We start from the raw sequence: 24,402 nt of genomic DNA on the forward strand, positions 1-24,402 counted from the left end.
AGCTTTTATTTAGGCGCCGATCTATTTGCATAGCTGGGTCAGAAAAGCACCAGTGCTGCAGGAACTGCTCAAAAGACAAAGAAATCTGTAACCAGAGATATGGTAGTCACGAATTTGGAATGGGGAGATTATGACCTTCAGATGTAATAATTATGTGCTAGCTGTAAAATGGAAAGATACAAGAGATGTTTATAGGTTATCCACAAGGACATCTAGCAGATTTTGGGGAACATATAATAAGGACTGGTAAGAAAATACTGAAACCACTAACTATTGTGGACTACAATGTGCATCACTCTGGAGTTGATTTGAGTGGTCAGTGCATTTAAAATAAATCGTTTGAACACAGAACTGTGAAGTGGTGGTGGAAATTGTATTTCCAGTTGTCACTTCCAGCTTCCTGCACAGCTTGTTGAAGGTGCCGTTCATAACACAGTTACATCAACTGGAATTGTAGGAAGGATAATTCATTTCATTTTATATAACACATTACTTCTACGTCCGACTCGTTGGCTGAACGGTCAGCATACTGGCCTTCGGTTCAGAGGGTCCCGGGTTCGATTCCCGGCCGGGTCGGGGATTTTAACCTTAATTGGTTAATTCCAATGGAACGGGGGCTGGGTGTATGTGTTGTCTTCATCATCATTTCATCCTCATCACGACGCACAGGTCGCCTACGGGCGTCAGATAGAAAGACCTGCACCTGGCAAGCCGAACCCGTCCTGGGATATCCCGGCACTAAAAGCCATACGACATTTCATTTTATTACTTCTACATCCAAGGAGTAGGCTGTGAGGATATGCCACGTTTGCAGCACAAGAAGTAATTATTTAAGTTCAAAAGTTTCTTGTAAGGAGACATGCTGCCAGTGTGAGCAGTGTGGTGTTCTGTGATTGGAGCCATGTTTTAAAATTTATTACACTAAGGAACAATATTATTTTGCACATTACCGGGCGACTTGGCCGTGCGCGTAGAGGCGTGCGGCTGTGAGCTTGCATCCGGGAGATCGTGGGTTCGAGCCCCACAGTCGGCAGCCCTGAAGATGGTTTTCCGTGGTTTCCCATTTTCACACCAGGCAAATGCTGGGGCTGTACCTCAATTAAGGCCACGGCTGCTTCCTTCCAACTCCTAGGCCTTTCCAGTCCCATCGTCGCCATAAGACCTATCTGTGTCGGTGCGACGTAAAGCAACTAGCAAAAAAATATATATATATATTTTGCACATTAAGTGCCTAAATCTAATAATAAACATGCTATAAATTCAGTCCAGTATAATAAGTGAAATTAATGATACAGTATTATGAACAGTGATCCTTTGATTAACTTTTAGTGTGTGACATTTATATGGTTCGGAAAAAAACCTTGTAAGATTTCAGATTTGTTGGAATTATTTTTATTATTATTCATGTGTTATTGCTGAAGGGTGGACTTCCAAAACTGTATGAGTTTCATTAAAGTTTGTAGCACAATTGCAATACAAACTAAATCCAAATATCATAGAAATTGCCTGGTTTTCAGGGACACATACGTAAAAATGGTCTGGTAGTGAAATTGTTAAATTTCATTTTCACACCAGGCAAATGCTGGGGCTGTACCTTAATTCAGGCCACGGCCGCTTCCTTCCCACTCCTAGCCGTTTCCTGTCCCATCGTCGCCATAAGACCTATCTGTGTCAGTAAGACGTAAAGCAACTAGCAAAAAAAAAAAAAAAAATTGTTAAATTTGTTCTAAAGGTATAGAGGAAAATAAAACTTAAACAAAGTTTGGGAAGTTTGAACAGAGAGAGCAAGGAAAATAAACTGTTACTGAATAAACCTGCAGATCTGATCTGGGAAAGGAAGAAGCATCATTGCCATGAAAATACTCTTAACACCAGATGTGAAAAACTTGTGACTCTGGCTATGATTGCAATATCACCAATCAGGTATTATGTGTGCAAGGCAACTATACTCACAGTTGTGCTCAGAAATATTTCAACAGCAAGGTTTTTTTACATATAGTAGTACACCCTCTTGGTACAATGCAATCTAATTTCATTGTGTCACCTGACCTTACCTTCACTCAGAACATGCACTGCATTACATTACATAAGCAAGTTGCTCCTTTACTATATCTTTCAGAGAATATGCCAACGGCCGTAGCCGTGTTGAAACACCGGATCCCGTGAGATCTCCGAAGTTAAGCAACATTGGGCGTGGTCGGGAGTTGGATGGGTTGCCACACACTGTTGGTGGGGGGAAAGGGAATGGAGGAGCGGGAAGGAACTGGCCACCCTACCGCACGTAAACTCCGGCTCAGGAACACCTCTGCGGAGGTTCGGACCTGCCTTGGGGCAGAATAACCCTTACCTTACCTATCAGAGAATATTGCAAGTAAAGCATTTTGACAGTAACGTGGCTGGATGCTGCTACTGCGACTTTACAAATCAAACTGTATGTTATTTACAGGCTATGCTTACAAATGCTTACATCATAATGAAAGTGAAGGAATTCTGTCAAGATCTTTAAATTGCTGTAATAACTGCTCTAACGGAGGGCCATTCGCATTCAAATTTAGCTTGTGATTTCAAGGTGTCTAGAAAAATTGTAAGTGTATAGGATAAACTGTTTAACGAGAGGAGTACTGTTGGTAATAAGCCAAGCTGTAGATGAAAGAGCTCCACAAAAGCAGGTAATCTCAGGTGGCATATCCACATGATATTGCTGTTGATATACATGATGATCCAGAGGCAAATTATAATGTAAAGCTGCATGTTTTCACAGAAAAGAGGCACCTGAAAGATGTTAATTTAAATAATGGGTGACCAAATAAGAAACCTCATGTCAAAGAAGAACAGGACTTGGGTTTGCTCAAAGTTCAAGCACTGGACTTGCAAGCTGGTCGAATGTGCTCTGAAGTGATGAGAATAAATTCAGTTTACTTACTTGGAACTGAATTCATTATGTTCGTCACCAAATGCCCAAATAATATCCAATACCCGCTTCCTACCATGAAACATCTTGTGGCCAGTGTTCTCGTATGGGGATGTTTTCCTCATCATGGAGCAGGTCCTTTGGTAGATGTCAGTGGGACAGTGGATCACCATAGTGTTGGGCAACGCTCTCGCTCGAGACTCTCGAGACTGACGTCGCCGATCTCGAGACTCTCGCGAGAATCCCGAGACCGATCATCCTGTAGCGCAAGCTGTGTGACGTACCAGTAACTACGACTGTAAACTTGATAGCATATCATTGGCAGTTGTTGCGTGAAAGAACGTTCTCTTATGAAAACGTGTGAATGAATACATTTTGTCAAAAGCCTGGAAAAGTACTGCATGTTCAACTATGAACCCCTTAATACCATTAACTAAAGTGGAAACAGAATGCCAGTATCTTAAACTGTTCATGACTTATTTTTGTGGACATCTTAGGTGAATAACAATGCATAATTTGTGAATAACTGTAGATAGGATGTACACCTACTTGGATACTAGAGGCGTGCATTATTCGAACCTGAGACGGGGAAGATGTGCTTTGCTGTTGTACGCAACCCCCATTACACATGAGTGGAACGTGTACCAGGGGTGATGGGCAACGCTCTCAAGACCAATTCTCGTGTGCTGCGAGCTGTGCGACGTCCCAGTAACTACGAGTGTAAGCTTGATAGTTATCATCAGCAGTTCTCACATGCAAAAGTGTGTGACGATAAATTTTGTCAAAATCCTATGAAAGCACTGCATGTTGAACTCCTTACCACTAACGAAAGTGAATACAGAATGCCAGTACCTTAAACTCTTCACGAGTTATGTCAGGTGGACTTCTTATCTGAATAACCCGTATAATTTGTTAATAATTGTTATTAGGATGTAGTCCTACCTGGATGCCTCACTATCATTGTCAGCAGGGTAGTTTCTTGTAATTCAGACCGGGCCGGAGGTGTTCTGTGACGATTCCTCTTCATTGATAGTATGCGTTTGTAAGTGCCGGATCATCCCAGAAGTATTTCTGCCGATGTATTTTACTTCTTTTGAATAAGCAACACAGTGGGCTGTGCTATGTGACATCTCTTAAAAATAACCGACATCCACGACTTACGTTACGTTTCAGACATCGTCTTCAAGTTGTCGCGTACAATTCGACACAGTTCACATTGCACCGTAATATATATCGAAGTACTTACCTAATTATGACGCGAATACTCTATAGCAATTTAGATTGCACATTCCACTCATGCGTAATGGCGGTTGCATATGCAGCAAGGCGCATCTTGCCTCGTTTCGAGTTCGAATAATGCACGCATCTAGTATCCAGTTACGTGTACCTACAGTAGCTGTCAGGTTCTGTACTTAAACCACTCATTCATGTACCTACCAGTGCATACAATGCCCGAATGCGTATCCTGTATAATTATGTTATACTTCGTCAAAACAGACCTCGGTATAAATGAACGCCCTAGTCGCTTGTTGACACGTATTTACGAAAATGAGAAGGCCCGCGGTTGGCTGTTCGCATATTCGGAACAAACAACATTCAGCTCCGACTACCTGCAGGCCTATGACATGCTGCTCGCCGCACATTGTGGGGACAAAGTTCTCGAGATTTCTCGAAATTTCTCACGAGAAATAATGCCTGCGCTAGTCTTGAGAAATCCCGAGAAATCTCGAGACGTCGTCTCAGACTGACCATCACTAGATCACCATGCTGAGTAGTTCAGGTGGTAGAGTGCTGGCCTTCTAAGCCCATCTTGGCAGGTTTGAACCTGACTTAGTCTGGGGGTGTTTGAAGGTGCTCGAATTCATCAACCTCATGTTGGTAGATTTACTGGCATATAAAAGAACTCTTGCAGGATGAAATTCTGGCTTCTAGGCATATCCAAAAACCATTAAAAATATTTTAGTGGGATTTTAAACCATTAACATTATTATGTTAGGATGTACTGATAAACCATATATTGAATTTACAAACTTAACCATAGTGGTTTAATTTGTTTTGGTCCTTATTGCCTTCAATCTATTCACCACTGAAAATCACTGTTATATATCCAAATACTACGGTATTAATTTTTTAAATTACTTAATTATTTCATCACTAAACACCGTACATGTTTCGAGAATGTGTAAACGGTGCTTAGTTTGATTTGATTTGATTTGTTTATTTATCATCAAAAGAGTTATTGATTCTCCAATTACAGATGATATAATACATTCAAATAATAACAATATTAACAGAACTTACTACTACCACTAATTATAACTAAGCAATATATAATATATACATATTTACAAAACACATAAAGAAGGGAAAAAAGACATGAAAACAGAAAAGTGTTTATACATTTGAAATGACCGAAGGAAGGAAGTATAACTTTCAGTTACTAAATGGGCAGAACAAGATACAAAGAACACTCTGTCTATGAAGTGTCCATAAGATGTTTGCGAATTTCACTAGCTGACGAGTGAAATATATCCACTATCCCGCTAATTTCGCTCAGGGATCTTAGGGCCTGCATAAACCAAGAGTTCCTGTGTGCTTCCGCTCTGCACCTGGGTAAGTGAAAGGTGACAGCCTGTCAGGTATTGCGGGAAGGAACATGAATTGGTAGCAACTGGAGTAAATTGGGACAGTCAAGGAAATTACCGATACATTTGTGTATGAAACGTGCGTTGACATACCTGCGCCTAGTCCTAAGCGACTCAATACACATGTTTGTACAAAACAAATCATAATCTGTCAATGACAGCTTGATACCTAAACACTTTTTACTGATCCATTTTGAGAATCTGATCTGTACTCACTCTAAGGCAGCATTAACTAAGTATTGCTGTGGGGGGATCCACACTTCAGAGCAGTACTCTATATTAGATCGTATAAGTGAAAAATACAAAGTTTTCAATGGGACATCAGATTTAAAACACTTGCAATTTCTTTTGAGGAAGCCTAACGTTTTAAATGCCTTGTTAACGATATTTAACACATGCTCATTGAAAGATAGACCATTTTGATTACTAAAAATAATACCAAGATCGTTAATTTTATTAACACGCTTCACTTCTTGATCCCCTACATGATAATTGAATACATTAACTTGCAATTTTCTCGTGAGGGATATTGCACTGCACTTTGAAATATTTAGGGTTAAGTGCCACTTTTTGCACCAATCACAAATATTATTTATATCAGACTGTAACAATTCACAGTCACTCATCTTTTCAATTACCCTGTAGATTTTAAGGTCATCAGCATAGAGCAGGTAGTTGCTCGAATGGATTTGTGACGGTAGATCATTAACAAATAGAGGAAAACATAAAGGTCCCAGTAGTGAACCTTGTGGGACGCCAGACATAGGCTGATAAGGGCGAGAAATGATACCCTCGTATTTTACTGAATACCTTCTTTCATAAAGATAGCATTTAAACCATTCAAGCAAGCTTCCATGAATGCCATATGCTGACAACTTAGTCAGAAGAGCATTATGCTGCACTGAGTCGAAAGCCTTGGAAAAATCCGTGTACACGGCATCAACCTGCTTGCAATTGTTCAGAGCGCTAGATATGAAGTGGGAGTACACAGCAAGGTTGGTGGTAGTTGAGCGTTTCTGAACAAAACCGTGCTGGTTAATATTAATTAAACCACTGACTGCACTGTACATGGCTTTGTATATGACTCTTTCCGCTACTTTGGAAATGAGTGAAAGAAGAACTACTGATCTGTAATTGACAAATAAAGATCTGTCACCTTTCTTAAAAACTGGAATAACATATCCTTTCTTCCATTCGGAGGGGAAATTGCCTGTACGAAGAGACCAATTGATGATCGTGGCTAGTGGGGTTGCCAGCTCCTCAGCACACTCACGTAACACAATTCCTGGAATTTGATCTGGACCACAAGACTTCTTCGTATCCATCGACTTCAAGATGTTGCAGACTTCCGATGCCAAAGTTACTACTGATGATAAATGAATTTTCCCGAATTGTTCGGTGTGAGAATTACAGGGAACACTGAGTGGATGGAATGTTTTGAAAGTGTCGGCAAAATTATCCAGAATTTCTTTCAGTGAGCTAATTTCCTTGTCTTCATTAATCATCATAGATGGTAGCTGCCTAGTTTTTGATTTGCAATTGATAAATTTCCAAAATCTTTGTGGATGTCTGATAATATCTTCCTCAACAGACCCGACATAATCCTTGTACTTTCTCTGCTGCATTTGTTTGTATTCCTTTCTTAGCGCCGCAAATTCGATGTAATCTGAAGGAAGTGAAGACCTTGCAGCTCGTTTCCTTGCTCTTTCCTTTGCCCGCATTTTGTCTGTAAGTTCGGAATCATACCAAGAGGGAAGACGCCTAGTCTTCATTATGCGGGAAGGTACGGCGTCCTTAAGAGCGCTGTGCAGTAAGTCATAAAACAAGTCAACTGCAGCATCAAGAGATGGACAGGATTCGAGCAAGTTCCACGGACAATGGGATAAGATATTTCGTAGATGGGGAAAGTCTGCTTTTGCCCAAACGAATAATGATTTTGTAGTCTGTGGTAAACGAGGAACACGGAAAATATGAAGTCTGAGCTCAAGCGCAGTATGATCTGATTGTACTAACTGTTCTGTTGCTTCACACAGGGTATTATTAGTGACTTTTTCAGACACGAAAGCAAGGTCCAGGAAGTTATTTCCTCGTGTTGGAAAACCGCAAACTTGGCGAAGGTTAAATTCGTTAGTGATCTCTAAAAGAAAGCAGGCTTCCTCGTTGACATGGGCGAGAATAGGATTAATAGATCCTGAATCGTCTGAGGCCCAGGCTAATTGGCTTATATTGAAATCTCCGCACACGATAATAATTTCATTTTGTTTTGCTACGCGATTAATTCGAGCCAGGGTTTTTCGGAAGTCTGTGAGCCGTACTTTCACCTCGTCCGGGGGCAGGTAACAGCAGACTATGTATAGCGCTCGTCCAGGGATGGGGTGGCTTTCACAACAACACATTCCCAGTTTCCCGTTAAGTCAGGTCGTTGCACTGGACCGTACGCAGAGTTCACTGCTATTAAAACCCCACCTCCCTTGTTCTTCCTAGTAATGATATTTTGCCTATCTTGGCGGAAAATAACATAATTGTCGTGCAGTATTTCACTATTGTCGATTGAAGAGTCGAGCCAGGACTCCGCTAAACACACGCAGTCGTAATGCATGTCACTCAGAGCGACGTTAAAGTCCACGAGTGATTTCTTAAGACTACAGACATTCTGGTAGTAGATGCTAAGGCTGGTATTTACCTCCGGTCCTGGGTTCAGCTGGACATCGCCGGCAACTGCTAGTAGTAGAACACTCAGCGTCAGGATGGATGTGTCACTGGCCGAAGGCTTGTGCTTTACACGCTGAGTGGACGCCATTCGCTGCTGCTTGCCGTTAATACACAACACGTGGGCACTTATTTGCAGCTTATTATTGGAGAGTATATCTTCCCAACAAGTCACACCGCACTTAACATCAAAGTATACGCTAGTCGGTTCAATTTCATTCACACGTAAATGCGATAAAAGCACTTGGACCACAAGAAACACGATTATTATCAGGAAATGAAATAAATAGGTAATTACAATTTTTTAAGTAGTATTGACAAGGTGAATCTAACAGTGATTTTCAGTGGTGAATAAACCATCTACTGTCGCATTGCAAAACAACCTTTCGTGTAAAGTGGATTTTCCAAAATGCCAATGATCCCAATGTACATCACAGTATGTAAAGGATCACTTTAAGAAACCAGAGGTGCAAGTTCTGGGCTACCCTAGTCAAAGTCCAGACTTATCCCATGAGGCACATGTGGGCAGAACTAGACAAAACTAGTCAAAACTTACCAAGTGAGCTGACTATGCAGTCCATGTTGCAAAGCTGTGAGCTTGTATTCAGGAAATAGTGGGCTAAAACCCGACTGCAGCCCTAAGATGGTTTTCTGTGGTTTTTGATTTTCCACCAGGCAAATGCTGGGGTTGTATGTTAATTAAGGCCACAGTTGTTTCCTTCCCAGTCCTAGATCTGTCCCAAGCTGATCACTGTAAAACCTCTCAGAGTAGGTGAGATGTAAAAAAAAAAAAAAAAAGAACTTATGCACATCAGACACCACAATTACACAGCTCCAGTTACTTTTTTGAGACTTTGTGTGACACTTGGGAACTATGTGGTACTATATTTACTGATGTCATGAAGAACTTGGTTGGCAGAATGCTAAAACTGTATGTGCTGTCATAGCTGCAAATGGTGATGCAACATGATATTAGAAAATAGAATACTAAACATTAAGAAATGATGTCACAATAAAAAAAAGTTTTGGTGACTTTCAAAATATTATTTTCAGTCCAGAACAGATGAATGTTTTTTTATTTTTTTTTTAAATTATATATATATATATATATATATATATATATATATATATATAGGAAGTATCTTATGTTACTGTTTATACATTTTGCACTTAATTGTACTGTAATACAGTAAATACACAGAAATGCACCAAATAGTATTGGTAAAATATTTATGAGCAATTATGTTACTGTATTTTAGGGTCCCAAGCTCTTTCCTCTTCCCTTTCTCTCATTTACAGTTTGTGTTTTCTTGCCTTCTATTTTCTCTCCTTTCTTGCTTTGTGTACATATTTCTCTTCCTTCCATGACCTGCTCTAGGTTGCCTTCTTTATTTTAGTTATTGGACATGTATTTGAAAGAAATACGTAAAATATTTATTCTGTTGAGTTTTCAGTATAGTAACACTAGTCATTTACATACTTTGAATATAATAATATTTCATTAGATAACCACTTTTTGATCTGCTAGCTCCTTTGATGTTAAGTTGGAGAATTTGTGGTGTGATCAAAGTTTACATCTGTAGAGACATGAAAGGAGTCCAGGTTTTTCATGCCGAAACAGCCTCTCAATTCTCTTTAGAATTCAGTCTATGAGATCTCAACTGCATCAAAAGAAATTAAGCCAGGGAAAGCAGCTGGGCTAGATGGAATATGTCCATAATTTCTAGTGCATTTTGGCTCACATGCAATTAAATGGCTTGCCATATTTTATAGCAACATATTAAGGGATGGAAGACTCCCATCTGTACTCAAGGAACCAAAATAGTAGCAATATTCAAGCCAGGGAAAAGGGGACACAGTGCAGAATATTACAGACCAATCCTGAGTGCTGGAGAGAATTCTGTTCAACAGAATCTCACTCAAGATCTTACAGTGCGTACCAATAGAACAAGCTGGCTTTAGAGCAAACCACAGTTCCTCCGACCAGGTGATGGCTCGTACCATCCACATTGAGAAAGGATTTCAAGACCGGAAGAAGACCGTTGCTGAGTATGTGGACCTAACATCAGCATATGACACTGTTTGGCATAATGCAATGATCCTGAAATTCCTGAAAATAATTCCTTGCAAGACCTCACTACTGAACTAGATGCTATTCAGCAGATTGTTTGAAGTGCATCTAGATGGAAATATAAGTTGGTCTTATAGACTAAACAATCCATTACCACAGGGCTCAGTCCTTTCCCCGTTGATCTTCAACTTATACACAGCAGACCTACCTTCCCCTAATGCTAGAAAGTTTATATATGCCAATGACCTAGCTATAACTATACAGTCCCATGATTTTAGAACAGCTGAAGTTACCCTTACAGATGATCTCCTCAAACTTAATAAGTTCTTCAGTACTTGGCAACTGAAACCAAACATATCCAAAACTGCAGTCAGGTGCTTTCACTTGAACAATAAGTAAGCTTCTTGCACCCCTCAGGTATGATTCAATGGACAGCTGCTGAAGTTTAATCCTCATCCAAAATATCTAGGCATTGTATGGGATCAATCATTGACCTATAGAGAACATCCCAACTGAACATCTGTAAAGGTCAAAACCCATAACATCCTAAACAAACTCTCAGGAACAGGCTGGGATACAACTGCATTGCATCTACGTTAAGAACAACAGCTATGCTTTAGTGTACCCAGCAGCTGAACATTGCAGTCCAGTATGGCTTAATGGTGCTCATGCAAAGGAAATCGACACTCAGTTGGTTGACACAATGAGGACTGTATCAGGGACCATCCAGTCTACACCTTTGGAATAACTACCATTACTTTCTAACGCCCCCCCCCCCCCCCCTCCACATCTTTGAAGACAACAAATGGCACTGAAAGAAGAATGGCTTAAATCCCGTGAAAATTCTCTCCTGCCTATACATCAGGACTGCTCACGTCAATGCCTCAGGTTAAATTCAAGGAAACCGTCATGGGTACTTGGTGAGAGACTGATCCAAAAGCAATGTAACGTGAAGCAAACATGATGTAATATGTGGTTCACTTCGAATCCAGACAAACTAGGTTTAATCCTGGATCCAGTTAACAATCCTGGTTTCAACCTACCCAGAAAAATCTGACATTAAATCAAATAAGAACCCAACATGGCAGATGTCAGTACTGGAAGCACAAGTGGAAGGTAACTGAGAACCCCTACTGTTACTTTGCAGACATGCCCCAGGTTCTCCAACAGATCACTATGGATTGCCCACTCAGGAAATTCAGCGGAACGATGCAGGATATCCGTGAGGCCAATGATAAAGCTGTAAAATGTTAAGCCTGTTGGACATTCAACTCTGACACTACTAAGTACATGTGATCTAAGTCTCATTCTGTATGTTTTAAGGCTACTCAAATATGTATATTGTTGTAAATCATTTTTTTTATCATTGTTTGTCAATTTATCCTTCTTCCATCCAAAATAAAAAAATAAAAAAATAAATAAATAAGCAAAAAATAATACTCTCATTAACATACTTTAATCCTTTCATGTGTTCCTATTTCACTGATATGAAACAGTCTAAATCTATCCTTCAGTGTCCGTTCTCTTTCATTAGACTTGGTCTCACATAGCCCAAGAATGCCTTCCTTTGTTAAGTCAACCAGTTTCAGTTTCACTTGATAAGGTCAAGATTTTGACTGTCACATTCTGATGGTGAGATCTGATGCTTAGCGCGCACTTTTCATACTTCCCTCATTATTCAAAGAGCTGCACGTCACTTGTAGAGAATATTTTCCGAGGCACCATGTTTATGATTATTTTCATTATGAACTCTTTCTAGTTGAGCCATGGATCAGTGGCTTCTCTCATGGCTGGAATGAAAGTACTCTCAGAGAACTGTTAATTTTGAAAGTGAAATGGAACTTATGTTGTGGGTGATCACAAAAGATCACCAACTGAGATTCAACTACAGTACGGTAAACCACTGGCGTAGCCAAGGGGGAGGACCCCCCCCCCCCCGGACAACTTACGCCAAAATGATAAATTAACTTAGCAACAAAGAATCTACTAGCAGGGCTCAATAGGGCCATACATAATTCTCCATATTTGTATTGCTTGAATGAAAGGAAAATGCTTAGGATTGTGATGCGCTGGGATATTTCCCTGTAGAGGCCTCGGTATGGGGAATGTAACCGTGGGTTGACAAATGTCAAAAGATGAGGAAAAGGGCAATTAGCTAGGGATTACTCAGTAGGGGGCAGGAACATGACCACCGAGATAACGGGGTCCACAGCCAGAAACAGTTTCAAGCTTACATCATGTCAGCTTTTGCAGATCGGCTCCAGAAAACTGGGGTTGTACCGTGGTTGAAAGAGGTGCTGTGTTTAAGTTGCTGCATTCGGAAGACTGTGACAGGATTGTGAGCTGCACGTTAGTTCCTCATTTTGTGCCATATAAGTAACTTTTTTTGAAGACGGACAGTTTTGTCACTAAGGGCAAAACTATGTGCATCCTCGGTAAGTTATAAAAAACTTTTTTTATTCCAACATTAGCAAGACAGATTGCAGATGCATGCCTAAGTTCTATAGGTAGGTCTATATATTTTGTCAAATGCCCAGGGACTGATTGGAACCTCAAATGGCACCATCAAAAGTGCGGGTAACTATCTTGTAATTAGCGGACGTGATAACTCAGTTCCAGTGGTTCTATCTTCTCATCAAGACGGCCAAGGCTTGAAACACAGTCGATGCATGAAACATTTTAAAAATGGGAAATCACGTCTATTGATTCGGATTCTACTTAAAACACTAGATCCCGTCCCTTACCTTTCTTTAGTACTTTTAAGCCATAACCACATCATTTATGGTGGTGTATTTTCAGTATCCAACCATTCTTTGGGCTTACCTTGTACCTTAAATGGTGGGTGGATGTAGTGGCGTACCCACAAAATCATTTCAGTGACGAAGTCCGGGCCAGTAGCGTGGATACAACTTTTCCTTGGAAGGGGTTGTGAAAAGATGTTTTATTTTTTATTTACAATTTGCTTTACGTTGCACCGTAGGTCTTATGGCGACAATGGAAAAGTAAAGGGCTGGGAGTGGGAAGGAAGCAGCTGTGACCTTAATTAAGGTGTGAAAATGGGAAACCACGGAAAACCATCTTTAGGGCTGCCGACAGCGGGATTCAAACCAACTATCTCCCGGATGCAAGTGCCCTTAACCGCACAACCAACTCGCCTGGTGGATATGAAAAGAAAGCCGGTCCTACCGAGTGCTGTGACGGATCTTATGTAGATATTGATGGTTTTGATTGTTACCATGTAATTTCATCCAACAATTGAAATCATAGCTTCTGTACTCTAAACCGGCTGCATTATTGAAACTGTTCGTAAAATTGATAATAACGTTCTTCGTTTGTGAGGAAGTAGAATCTTCATTTAATTTTTCTTCTTAAAAACAGGAACTGCTTTGGTACTACGCCCCGTGAAGGTGACTACCTGCCAGGTTGTAGATATTTCGATCACGGGAGACTCATGGCCAACTCTTTTGCACCAACAAACAAGGCTGTATCTTTCTGATCCCATGCCTTTCTTAACTCTGTCAGTGCCGGGAATCGAATGCAGGATGCCTTAAGTCAAATTCTAAAATAAGGAAACCTAAAAGTAACCATCCGGCCCCGTGGTGTAGGGGTAGCGTGCCTGCCTCTTACCGGAGGCCCCGGGTTCGATTCCCGGCTGGTCAGGTTTTTTTTTACCTGGATCTGAGGGGTGGTTCGAGGTAGACTCAGCCCACGTGCTTATAATTGAGGGGCTATCTGACGGTGAGATGGCGGCCCCAGTCTAGACAGCCTAGAATAATGGTGGAGAGAATTAGTCGTGCTGACCACAGGACACCTCGCAATTTGCAGGACTTTGGGCTGAACAGCGATCGCTTGATAGACGATGGCCCTTTGGGGATGTTGCACCATTGAGTTTGCTTTGGAAAAGTGACCAGAGAAGGAAGCGACACCCCTGCAAGGCTCTTTAGCTTCCAGCTACTGGGTGAGTTGGCCGTGCTGTTAGGGGCGCACAGCTGTGAGCTTGCATGCGGGAGATAGTGGGTTCGAACCCCACTGTCGGCAGCCCTGAAGATGGTTTTCTGTGGTTTCCCATTTTCACACAAGGCAAATGCTGGGGCGGCCACAGCCGCTTCCTTCCCATTCCTAGGCCTTGCCTATCCCATCGTCGCCATAAGACCTATCTGTGTCAGTGCGACGTAAAATAATAAAAAAAAAAAAAAAAATTCTTCCAGCTAGTTCTTCCGTCCGGTCGCGTGCATTTAGGACAGTTGGAAAACGTATGCCTTAATAAATGCTCCTCATAAAACCTTTGTAAGCATACTAACTGAATCTATAACAATCACAAACGGCTCCTTTTAATGTGGCTTAGTTGATTGTGTCGCTGTCCTTCTGAGTCCGAGTTCGCAGGTTCAAATCCAGACTTGGGTCGGTGGCCCTCAAAACGGTGTTGAAATGGCAACAGCTCCATATCACTGGTTTCTGGCACGTTAATAAAAATTATACACACAAATATTAGCATCACAAAACTGTTTATACTACTATATTCTGCATCCCAGGCTTGCGAGGGAAACTAATTAACAATTTGCTTTACTTCGCTCCGACACAGATAGGCCTTATGGAGACGGTGAGATAGGAAAGGCCTAGGAGTGGGAAGGAACTGGCAGTGGCCTTAATTAAGGTACAGCCGCAGCATTTGCTTGGTGTGAAAATGGGAAACCACGGGAAACCATTTTCTGGGCTGCCGATAGAAGGGTTCGAATCCACTGTCTCCCGGATGCAAGCTCACAGCTGCACAGCCCTAACCGCTCTGGAAGTTCATAGGACAAGGTAAACCCTCCCTGGCATGTGTTGTGAAGTGTATTTTTCTTTACCAACTAACAAAATATCTATACCCAAACCCCTTATATTTATTTATTTATTTATTTATTTATTTATTTATTTATTTATTTATTTATTTATTTATTTATTTATTTATTTATTTATTTATTTATTTATTTATTTATTTATTTATTTATTTATTAATTAATTAATTAGTGTCTTTTTTTACAGTGGCGAATTTTGGGCTCGAGGCCCTCTCGTACTCTTAACCACATAGTAATCAAAATCTTAAATAAAATACTGAGATACGTAAAATAGTTAAAACTACATAAATTAATAGAATTAAAAATAAATTTAAATACATTTTGATCTAAATTAATATTAAAACTAATTAATATTAAAAACTCTTAAAAATGACTAATCCTCAGGCATGCACACATTCATACTTCAGCCATTCAGTCAGCTGTCCTCAGCAGCTAGTCTCGGCAGGTGAACTTAAATTTTGATGAAGATCTAGTTTCTCTGACCTTAGCTGGCAGGGAATTCCATAATCTGGCGCCGGTCACCACAAATGATCTATCAATCTTATTTGTGTGGTGCAGTGGAATAAAAAGAAAGGATATAGAATGTGTATTTAAGTTGTGAAATGATGATAAAAAGGTTAATTTAGAAGAAATACACAATGGCTGACATTCAGCTAACATTCCTAAACACCATCGGTAAAGTGTGCAGCTGCCGACGTTTATCAGGCTTTAGCCACGAGACAGCCTGCTAGTATGGGGTGATATGAACATCATGCGTGATATTGTAAATAAATCTCAGGCAAGAATTCAGTGCTTGTTGTAGTTTAAATGTTTCTTCTCTTGTCATGTCAACTAAAACGACATCACAATAATCAAGAATAGGGAGAATGAGTGTCTGTATTAGTTTGGCGGCCTTTAGCTCAAATGGAAATCTATCCCTCTGCCGTTTAAGAGGGTGAAGCACTCCTGAAATCTTTTTATGTATTTGTTTTGTGTGACCAGACCAATCAAGTGTTTCATTCATAATTACGCTGAGATTTTTAACCATTTTACTGTGGGGAATAATGTTACCATTCAGTAGGATAGGCAGGATTGCGACATTGCTTGAGCAGTTCAGTAATTTTTGTGATCCAATTATGATTGCCTGAACCGAGCTCGATAGCTGCAGTCGCTTAAGTGCGGCCAGTATCCAGTAATCAGGAGATAGTGGGTTCGAGCCCCACCGGCAGCCCTGAAGATGGTTTTCCGTGGTTTCCCATTTTCACACCAGGCAAATGCCCGGGCTGTACCTTAATTAAGGCCATGACCGCTTCCTTCCACTTCCTAGGCCTTTCCTATCCCATCGTCGCCATAAGACATATCTTTGTCGGTGCGACGTAAAGCAAATAGAAAAAAAAATAATGATTGCCTGGGAATTTGTGGAGTTTAGTACTGGTATAAGAGAATTGCGTTGCGCATATATACTGAGTCATCGGAGTTCATTGTTGATATCTTGTCTTGCAGTGTCAATATGTTTGAGGATCGTCAGCATAAAGGTGGTGAGTGTTATTTCCTGTCACAGATGGTAAGATAATTCCGGTAGAGTTGCTGCACTTTTTAAATTTTTTGTTATATATCCGTAGATTTATTTTAAAAATTGTTGCAAATTGATACAGCATAATTTGAAAATATTTACATTAGACCAGAGATGAGAAAAGTATTGGCAGTTGAAAATAAATGAAAGAAAGGAAAGAACAAAACAATTGTTGCATCAGCAGCATATCTCCCTGGAACCCGGTATAGGTGCCGACTTTGCTTGGAAGAGATACCGCAAGTAAAATAATCAAGAGCAAAATCAAATTTAAGCTAATTTTTCAACTTTAGTGTAACTGAACATTAGAAAACCCTTACAAATCAAAACATGAAGCATAAATTGGCCTGAAGCATTACAGCAAGCCAGAATAGTTACATTTTTGCCTTCCTCTCCTGACTTTAGTACAGGAACAGATTTGGAACCATTTTTCGTTATCACAGAACCAGTTTGGCTGTTAGCCTGCACTCCAAACTCATCCATGTTAAAAAACACTCTCTGGTTTATCAAATACATTTTTATTTCTGAAAATAATGTAATTGAATATAACAACAACAATGTTACAAATGAAAGCAATAAAAATAAATGATCTATTTTAAGAATTGTGAGGCAATAATATATTCAAATAAAATACTGGTACACTCTGAATAGTATTGAATGCTTCCAGATCACTTTTAGAATCTGTAAGCAATGAGGCATCCCTACCGTATTGCTGTGCACCAACTCTCCCAACTATCAGGTAGAGACGCCGCCCCCTCCTGTTTTCGTATCTCAAGACCAACATGGCCGAAAATAAGCTTATTATCTAATGCTTCTGACTTCTTCTGTACCAAAAACAACTGATTTAAGCATATGAAATCAATTTAATTTTAAATAAATGAACACAAGGAAAAACTTTGTCAGGAGGAAACATGTACTCTCCACAAGATATTGGCTATAATTGGCGTAATATACTAGCAAATTCCATTACACCCTAGACAGTAGTTCTTCCGTAGAAACTGAAAAACCATACACAGTGCCAAATAGCTCTAATGATGGGAACCTGTGCCTACAGTGTATGCGACATCTGCACCGGAGCGGCATCTGTACCGGATTTACCTTATGTCATTGATATAAAGACAGAAAAGTAAGGGCCCTAGATTACTGCCCTATGGGGCACCACTAATTTTCATTTTCCATTTAGAGGCCTTGTTGTTTACTGTTACACGCTGTTGATGGTTACTCAAATAAGAACTTTAAAAACTTAAGCGCAGCCAGGTCCAAATTTAGCAGTTCCATTTTCTTTATCATAGTTGGAATTTCTATAGTGTCAAAGGCGCTACTGAAGGCAAGACGGATAAGTATAGTGAGCAGTCGTTTGCTACAGTGTTTCTAATGTCTTCAGTAACCTTCAAAAGTGCTGTCACGGTACTGTGACCCTTCTTAAATCCAGATTGCAAAGGCTCCAAAAGAACATTTTTATTTAGGTATTCCAGAACTTGCTCGTATACTAAACGTTCGAAGGCTTTAGAAAGCGTAGAGAGTATGGACACAGGACAAATGTCAGAGAGTGATTGTGGGTCTAAACTCTTAGGTACCAGTATAATTTTCAATATTAGCTGTTGAAATAGGGAAAGTTCCATTTAGTAAACAGTAGTTCAATATGTGTGTCAGTATAGGCAGGACAGCACCCATAATCTTAAGTATAAAAGTAATAGGAATATCATCTACACGTGTAGCCTTTGATTTAATCGCGTACAAAGCCTTTTTAACCTGATTTTCTGTGACACTGTGAAACGTGAATGGTGGATTGGCTGGAGGGAAGGGCAGTGAGTTGCTGCAGTTAATTGGGGTAGGTTGAATATTTATTCTACTAGAGTAATAGTTCAGTTTGTCAAGTAGAATGTCAGGAGTTGTCTGCCTCTGTTGATGTTTTCCTATTCCCAGAGCTCTAAATAGGTCCCATGCACGATTAGAATTTAAGTTGTTAGCTAAATTCTGGAAACATGTACATTTTTTATTTCTGATTAACTGCTTTGTGCGATTTCTTATGATGCGGTAAGATTCAAAGTCTGTGTCATCTAGGGTTTGTTTATAATGTCGAAATAACGAGTCATGGTGGGCCATCATTCTCTTGGTTTCATCATCTAGCCATGGAGAAGAAGGGCGAGAAACCTTTATTTGACGTGTATGTGTGTATTTCTTTGCCGCATTATTTGTATAAAATGTCACTTCTTTATAGCTTATCGCATGACCATTATTGTAATAAAATTACCGTATTTATTCTAAGCCAGAATATTGTATCTTCACTCAAACTGTTTATTCTTGCATTTATTTCACTTGTACTCGGAATATATGAAATGCGGCAGTTATGTTGGGATGGGAGTAGCAGAGGTTGGCGGGGGGCGAGGGGGCGGTTGTCGGAGATATGCAGTTATCAGATATGCATACGGGAGATATGCAGTTATCAGATATGCAGTTATCAGACTGTGCCTCATATATAGGCTTCTGATAAGCTCACCTGCATACATCCAGCGTCAGTGGGTAGGGTCTGACACATCCCACTCTGACGAGTGTAGTGTCAGATCTAAGACGAAACGTTGGTTAATAGAGCAAACGCCTGAAAAGCCTTACATCTGATATGATACCCGTACTCTCCTAACAGATATTCTGTATTTCTGAATTCAAAGTTGGTAATGATATACAGTAGTCTAGTATGGCCGGGCTGAGTGGCTCAGACGGTTGAGGCGCTGGACTTCTAACCCCAACTTGGCAGGTTCGATCCTGGCTCAGTCCGGTGGTATTTGAAGGTGCTCAAATACGACAGCCTCGTGTCGGTAGATTTACTGGCACGTAAAAGAACTCCTGCGGGACTAAATTCCGGCACCTCGACGTCTCCGAAGACCATAAGAGTAGTTAGTGGGACGTAAAGCAATTATTTAGTCTAGTATGGGTCTGGTGCTCCTACCGTCCCATGTGTAGTGGTAAATAGCCATATGCTTAAAGAATGTACTTATAACTGCTAATCCCATACTAGCACAGAAGCTCATTAAATACTTCCAGTTCCTGTCACGATATGCAACCCGCCTCTCTGCTGCTCTCTTGTCATGTGACCAACACCCGTCCCGAGTGGAGCAAGTAACACCGGCTCCGTAGAGCAACTACGTGATGACGTCTGGCCTGAGTCATTTCCAAGGGGCCTTTCAAATGGGTGGCACATAGTCCCAGTGGGAATCTCTCCTCAAATCGTTTAGGGACCTCCGGTAGACTGTGTCTAGTCCTAGCTGTCCGGCCCCGCGGTGTAGGGGACAACGCGTCCGCCTGTCACCTGGCGGCCCCGGGTTCGATTCCTGGCTAAGTCAGGGGTTTTTACTTGTAATGATTAATATCCCTGGATTGGGGACTGGGTGTTTGTGACGTCCTTAATCTTCCTTTCCTCACACTACAACATTCCACACTACCGCCATTCAAATTACACACTGGTTCATACAATATGGTGCCAGTAGGGGCAAAAGATCCACATGGGTTGACGCCCCAAACAAATAACATTTAAAAAAAATAGTCCTAGGTGCTTGAGTATAAAGAAGGCCACGACTCAGAATATGTCCAAGATGCCCATAGCAAATGTTATCCTGACTCTCAGGACCACTTGCTAGTGTACTAAGCTGTTGGCCATCATTCAAAAACTAGGCCATGACTACACTAACCCACGCCATGATGATGATGATGATGATGATGATGATGATGATGATGTTCAGCAAGAACAACAAAGTTTGCTATTCATAAAACATATTAGTTTCTCCTTGGTTTGTATTGGCTACTTTGCTTTGAATTTTGTCATTTAGAGTCATTTTTACAGTCTCCATAGGGGGTTTCCCAAAACTTGTTGGAAGTAATCAGGCAGTGGATAGTAGACCCCAAACCAATACAAAAAATCCCTATGAACATATGCCCTACAAACTATTGTTTACGAGTTTTGCCTCTTTTAGTTATTAGCTGGAATGGGGGATAGTTCTTACTTAGGATTAAGTTTGGAGTCAAGCATGCTGTTATGGACATTGCAATACTTAGAAGGCATGTGGAACAAGGTTGTCACCAAATAAGTGGAAGGCCTGGAGTGTTTGAACATGTCTGACAATCGATGAGGTGGTGTGTTCGAGCGTACAGTAAGTTGCATGATGGATATTTTGAGGAATTCTTGTATAAAAATGGACCATCCTTGCTGCTTCACCAACATAGGGACTGCTACTTGCCTGTACATTGTAGGGAATTCTGTAACTTGTACATGATCAACAATATGGCATATGTTAATGGGTACTTTTTGTAATGTTTTTGGGCGCACTGTCCACCACATTCCATCCCCGCCCCCTGATTACTTCCCACATGTTTGAGAATAATCAGAATATTAACAGATGTGATATACTTTGTAACATGAACATCCTTGAACATTAGTGAATGTGACATTTTTCTGTTATTGCATTTGTGTAATTCAGGTACCTTGTGAAGTAATTTAAATTCAAGTTGGTGGGAACATTTCTGTGAGCTATGAAATAAAAGTATATATTAAATTATATTTGTGTTCACAGGTAAAAGAGGGATTAAAACTCCGCCGCTTTAGGTCAGAAGCCAGTGTGCATGACAAACCCAGTAGAGCAGCAGCTAAATCAAGTTCAACAATAATGAGCCTAGAACCCAGTGGAGGAGGTGAGTCAGATGCTACTGAGCTGCTAATGGATGGCTTGGCCCATGCTGTGTCCCAGCCGATCATCCTACAATCATCTCCTGCTTTGTCACGCAGCCATATTCGCCATCGCCGTCCAATGGGTATTTATTACTTTTTACCTGTGCTATTCAACTTTTCTGTCATTCATTTCTATCTTGCAACAAATGTGCAAATTAACCTTCATGTTTACCATCAGTGGTACAATTATTTCTGCTATTGCATGTGTCAGAAATACAAATTCTCTCAAATTTAGCTCATGCTAATTTCTTATGGCTCTTACATTAATTTTATTATATTCTAATGCTTTTTATTCAACTTTTGGCTAAATATATGTAGGATACTAATCAGGTTAGTACATGGAATTAGTGCCCTCGCTATTCTTCCTCACCCAGTAATCACCTGCTGATAATGCTGGTCTGTGATAGGGATTTTGAAAATGTATCAGGAAATACTTCTTTTATATAACACTACTAAATTTTGTTTATTCATGTGTATTGTTGTCCTATTGCTCCTAGCTGATTGTTACAAAGTGATTCTGCTACTTCCAGAGAATTGTGCTCATATTAATACTTTGCTCATAGAATAATTTAAAAAGCTAGATTTTGTGTGGCTCCATGGCTAAATGATCTGTAATGTTAATAAAATATAATTGACGAAATTGTCGCCATCCACAAAATTTTTGCAGAAATAAATAACTTGGTTGAATATGAAAGAACTCTCTCTCCTAAGGCGACGATCATAGGCTGACGTGTCTCCAAATCTGCTTCTGTTTAATGCCTGAAAATTAATTTGGTTACCATGCCAGGTTTCCACACCACCGAAAAGAAGATTGACCATAATCTTAACCATGTAAATTTACTCCGAAAACAAAACAAAACAACAACCACAATCATCATCCGATGATACAAACACGGCTTCCTGTTTAAACAAACTCATAAATTATTTCTCCAAAATTGACAAACCACAGATGTGCAATATCCCAACAATTTTGAAACACTCGGTCATGATTTACATATATATGCACGTATCACATGCCTTAAGGTAATGGCCCAATAGGCACTGCCTGATGCTACTGGAATTCCACAGGTGTGACGACCTTCCTTACACTTGGATGCCCCTTATTTGCTAATATCATGTCTAACCTTAATTACACAAACACTTCCTCTTCAGACTGAGACCTTGAGTCCTCCCAGCTTCCATTATTTATTTACACAGGTTGATCTGACCCCTCGTGTCACTCCGAGACATTAATACACATGAATCACCTCCTTGGTTCATAGATGTATTTACGTAGTTTTGAAGGCCAAGCTTCACAGTGATGACTTTGTATGGATGAGATTTCTGTCCCTTTCTTAACCTCCTTTGCATGAACAAAATAACACACAAGGTAAAAATATTCCCAGTTACCTCACTATACTATGTGAATCTATAGTTTACTGTATACTAATCAAAATGTTCATGTTATGTATCACAATTTCATTAAGTAATTGCACAAAGAGTTCATAGTTCTTGGCGTAAGAATCTGAGAACTTGATGTAATGTAGTACCTTCACCAAAAGCTCAGCAAGGCCATAGATTGCAGGATTAATTGCACAGACAATGAGACATAGTGAAACACTGGATCTTCTGAAGACCATCTCTGCACAGCAAGGTGCAACTGTAGGACACTATTCCCTGCATCATGGATGTAATTCCAGATAATATCATAGCTCTCCTACAGCTGCCTACAAACTGCATATTTTCTGTGGGGATAGCATTTTCTATGAACATATGGTTTGGCCTGCTTTACAGACAGCTGAACTCAGACTTACAAAAACATAATGAGTTGGCTAGGCAGTTAACGGAATCCTGTGAAACAGGGCTATGAATAGGTACTCCTTGGCAATAAAATTACATACACAAATATGTATAAATTATCTATTACATATTATTACATTAAACAGGTTCCTAGAACCAACCCATTGTCTACCTCGGTGATCTTCAAAAAGACTTTCGATCTTCAGTATCTGTATGCTCACAAGACAAGTAGAAGCCACGTGGCCTTAAAACATATGTACTCTTTAAGATGATCTATTTGAGGGCTGGCTCGCATAAAGTGTACAACTTCACTATAAAAAACAAGAGGAAGAATGGCTCTGCAGTTTCGCACGCAGAATATAGGCACACTAATTTTTTTGCAGACTAGAGAAAATATAATGTTAACACTGAAACTAAGAGGAGATCGGATCTTTAGAACATCAAGTTTAAAGAATATAAGTTAACTGCAGACAAGAACAAAACAGTGGTAATGAATCATGTCTGTATTTTCCAGGCTCGTGGGCCATAGTCCAGGAGCATGTGATGATCCCGACGTTTCACCGTAGACTGCTTTCGTCATGTGCAAGGGTTCTGACTAACTTTGATGAGTGCAAAACTCACAGTGGAATGGAATAGTGTCACATTTCCACCTCATTATATAGTGCAGGCTGTGGTCCGCTATGGTGGGAGTGGTCACTGGTTGGCTGTTCTTTGGCCAATGATAGTGCTCGCTATGGAGCGCAGCTTGCCTATTGGTCTGATATAGTGCAGGGACGGGCGCCGATTGGCAGTTCTTCGGCCAATGATTGAAGCACTGTGGAGCCCAACATTGGTCGACCTACCTTGGCAGAGACAGGCAACAACTGATCACCCATTGGTTTTTCTGTCTTACCACTGCCACCATTTCCTCCTGGATTTAAAGCTTTCAGGACTGGAAACCAGGCTTTGTTGACCTGTTCAGATTCCTCCTCATGGTTGAAACTGCTTTAGGATTTCAGTGGCTTCCCTTTGTAGCTGGGCGTGATAAGACACAGTAGTTGACAGTACTTTGGTGTTGCTGTACTTTATCTTTCATAGTTTCTGTGTACACCTAGCCACATCTGCACAGGATTTTGTAGAAATCTGCTGTGGAGAGAGGAAGGCACTTGTTTTTAGCAGACCTTAGCTTCTTTCTCCCATA

At 40.4% G+C, this 24,402-nt stretch overlaps 1 protein-coding gene across 1 annotated transcript in view; it reads left to right on the forward strand.

Moving 5' to 3' along the window:
• LOC136863507 (uncharacterized) overlaps window positions 1–24,402 on the forward strand; it is a 366,127-nt gene that overhangs the window by 273,226 nt on the left and 68,499 nt on the right. The window contains exon 13 of the mRNA XM_068225972.1: window positions 21,289–21,526. Within this exon, the coding sequence (XP_068082073.1) occupies window positions 21,289–21,526 (238 nt within the window). The remainder of the gene's footprint in view (window positions 1–21,288; window positions 21,527–24,402) is intronic.

The sequence above is a fragment of the Anabrus simplex genome, chromosome 2, assembly GCF_040414725.1.
Source record: "Anabrus simplex isolate iqAnaSimp1 chromosome 2, ASM4041472v1, whole genome shotgun sequence".
Classification (NCBI taxonomy): domain Eukaryota; kingdom Metazoa; phylum Arthropoda; class Insecta; order Orthoptera; family Tettigoniidae; genus Anabrus; species Anabrus simplex.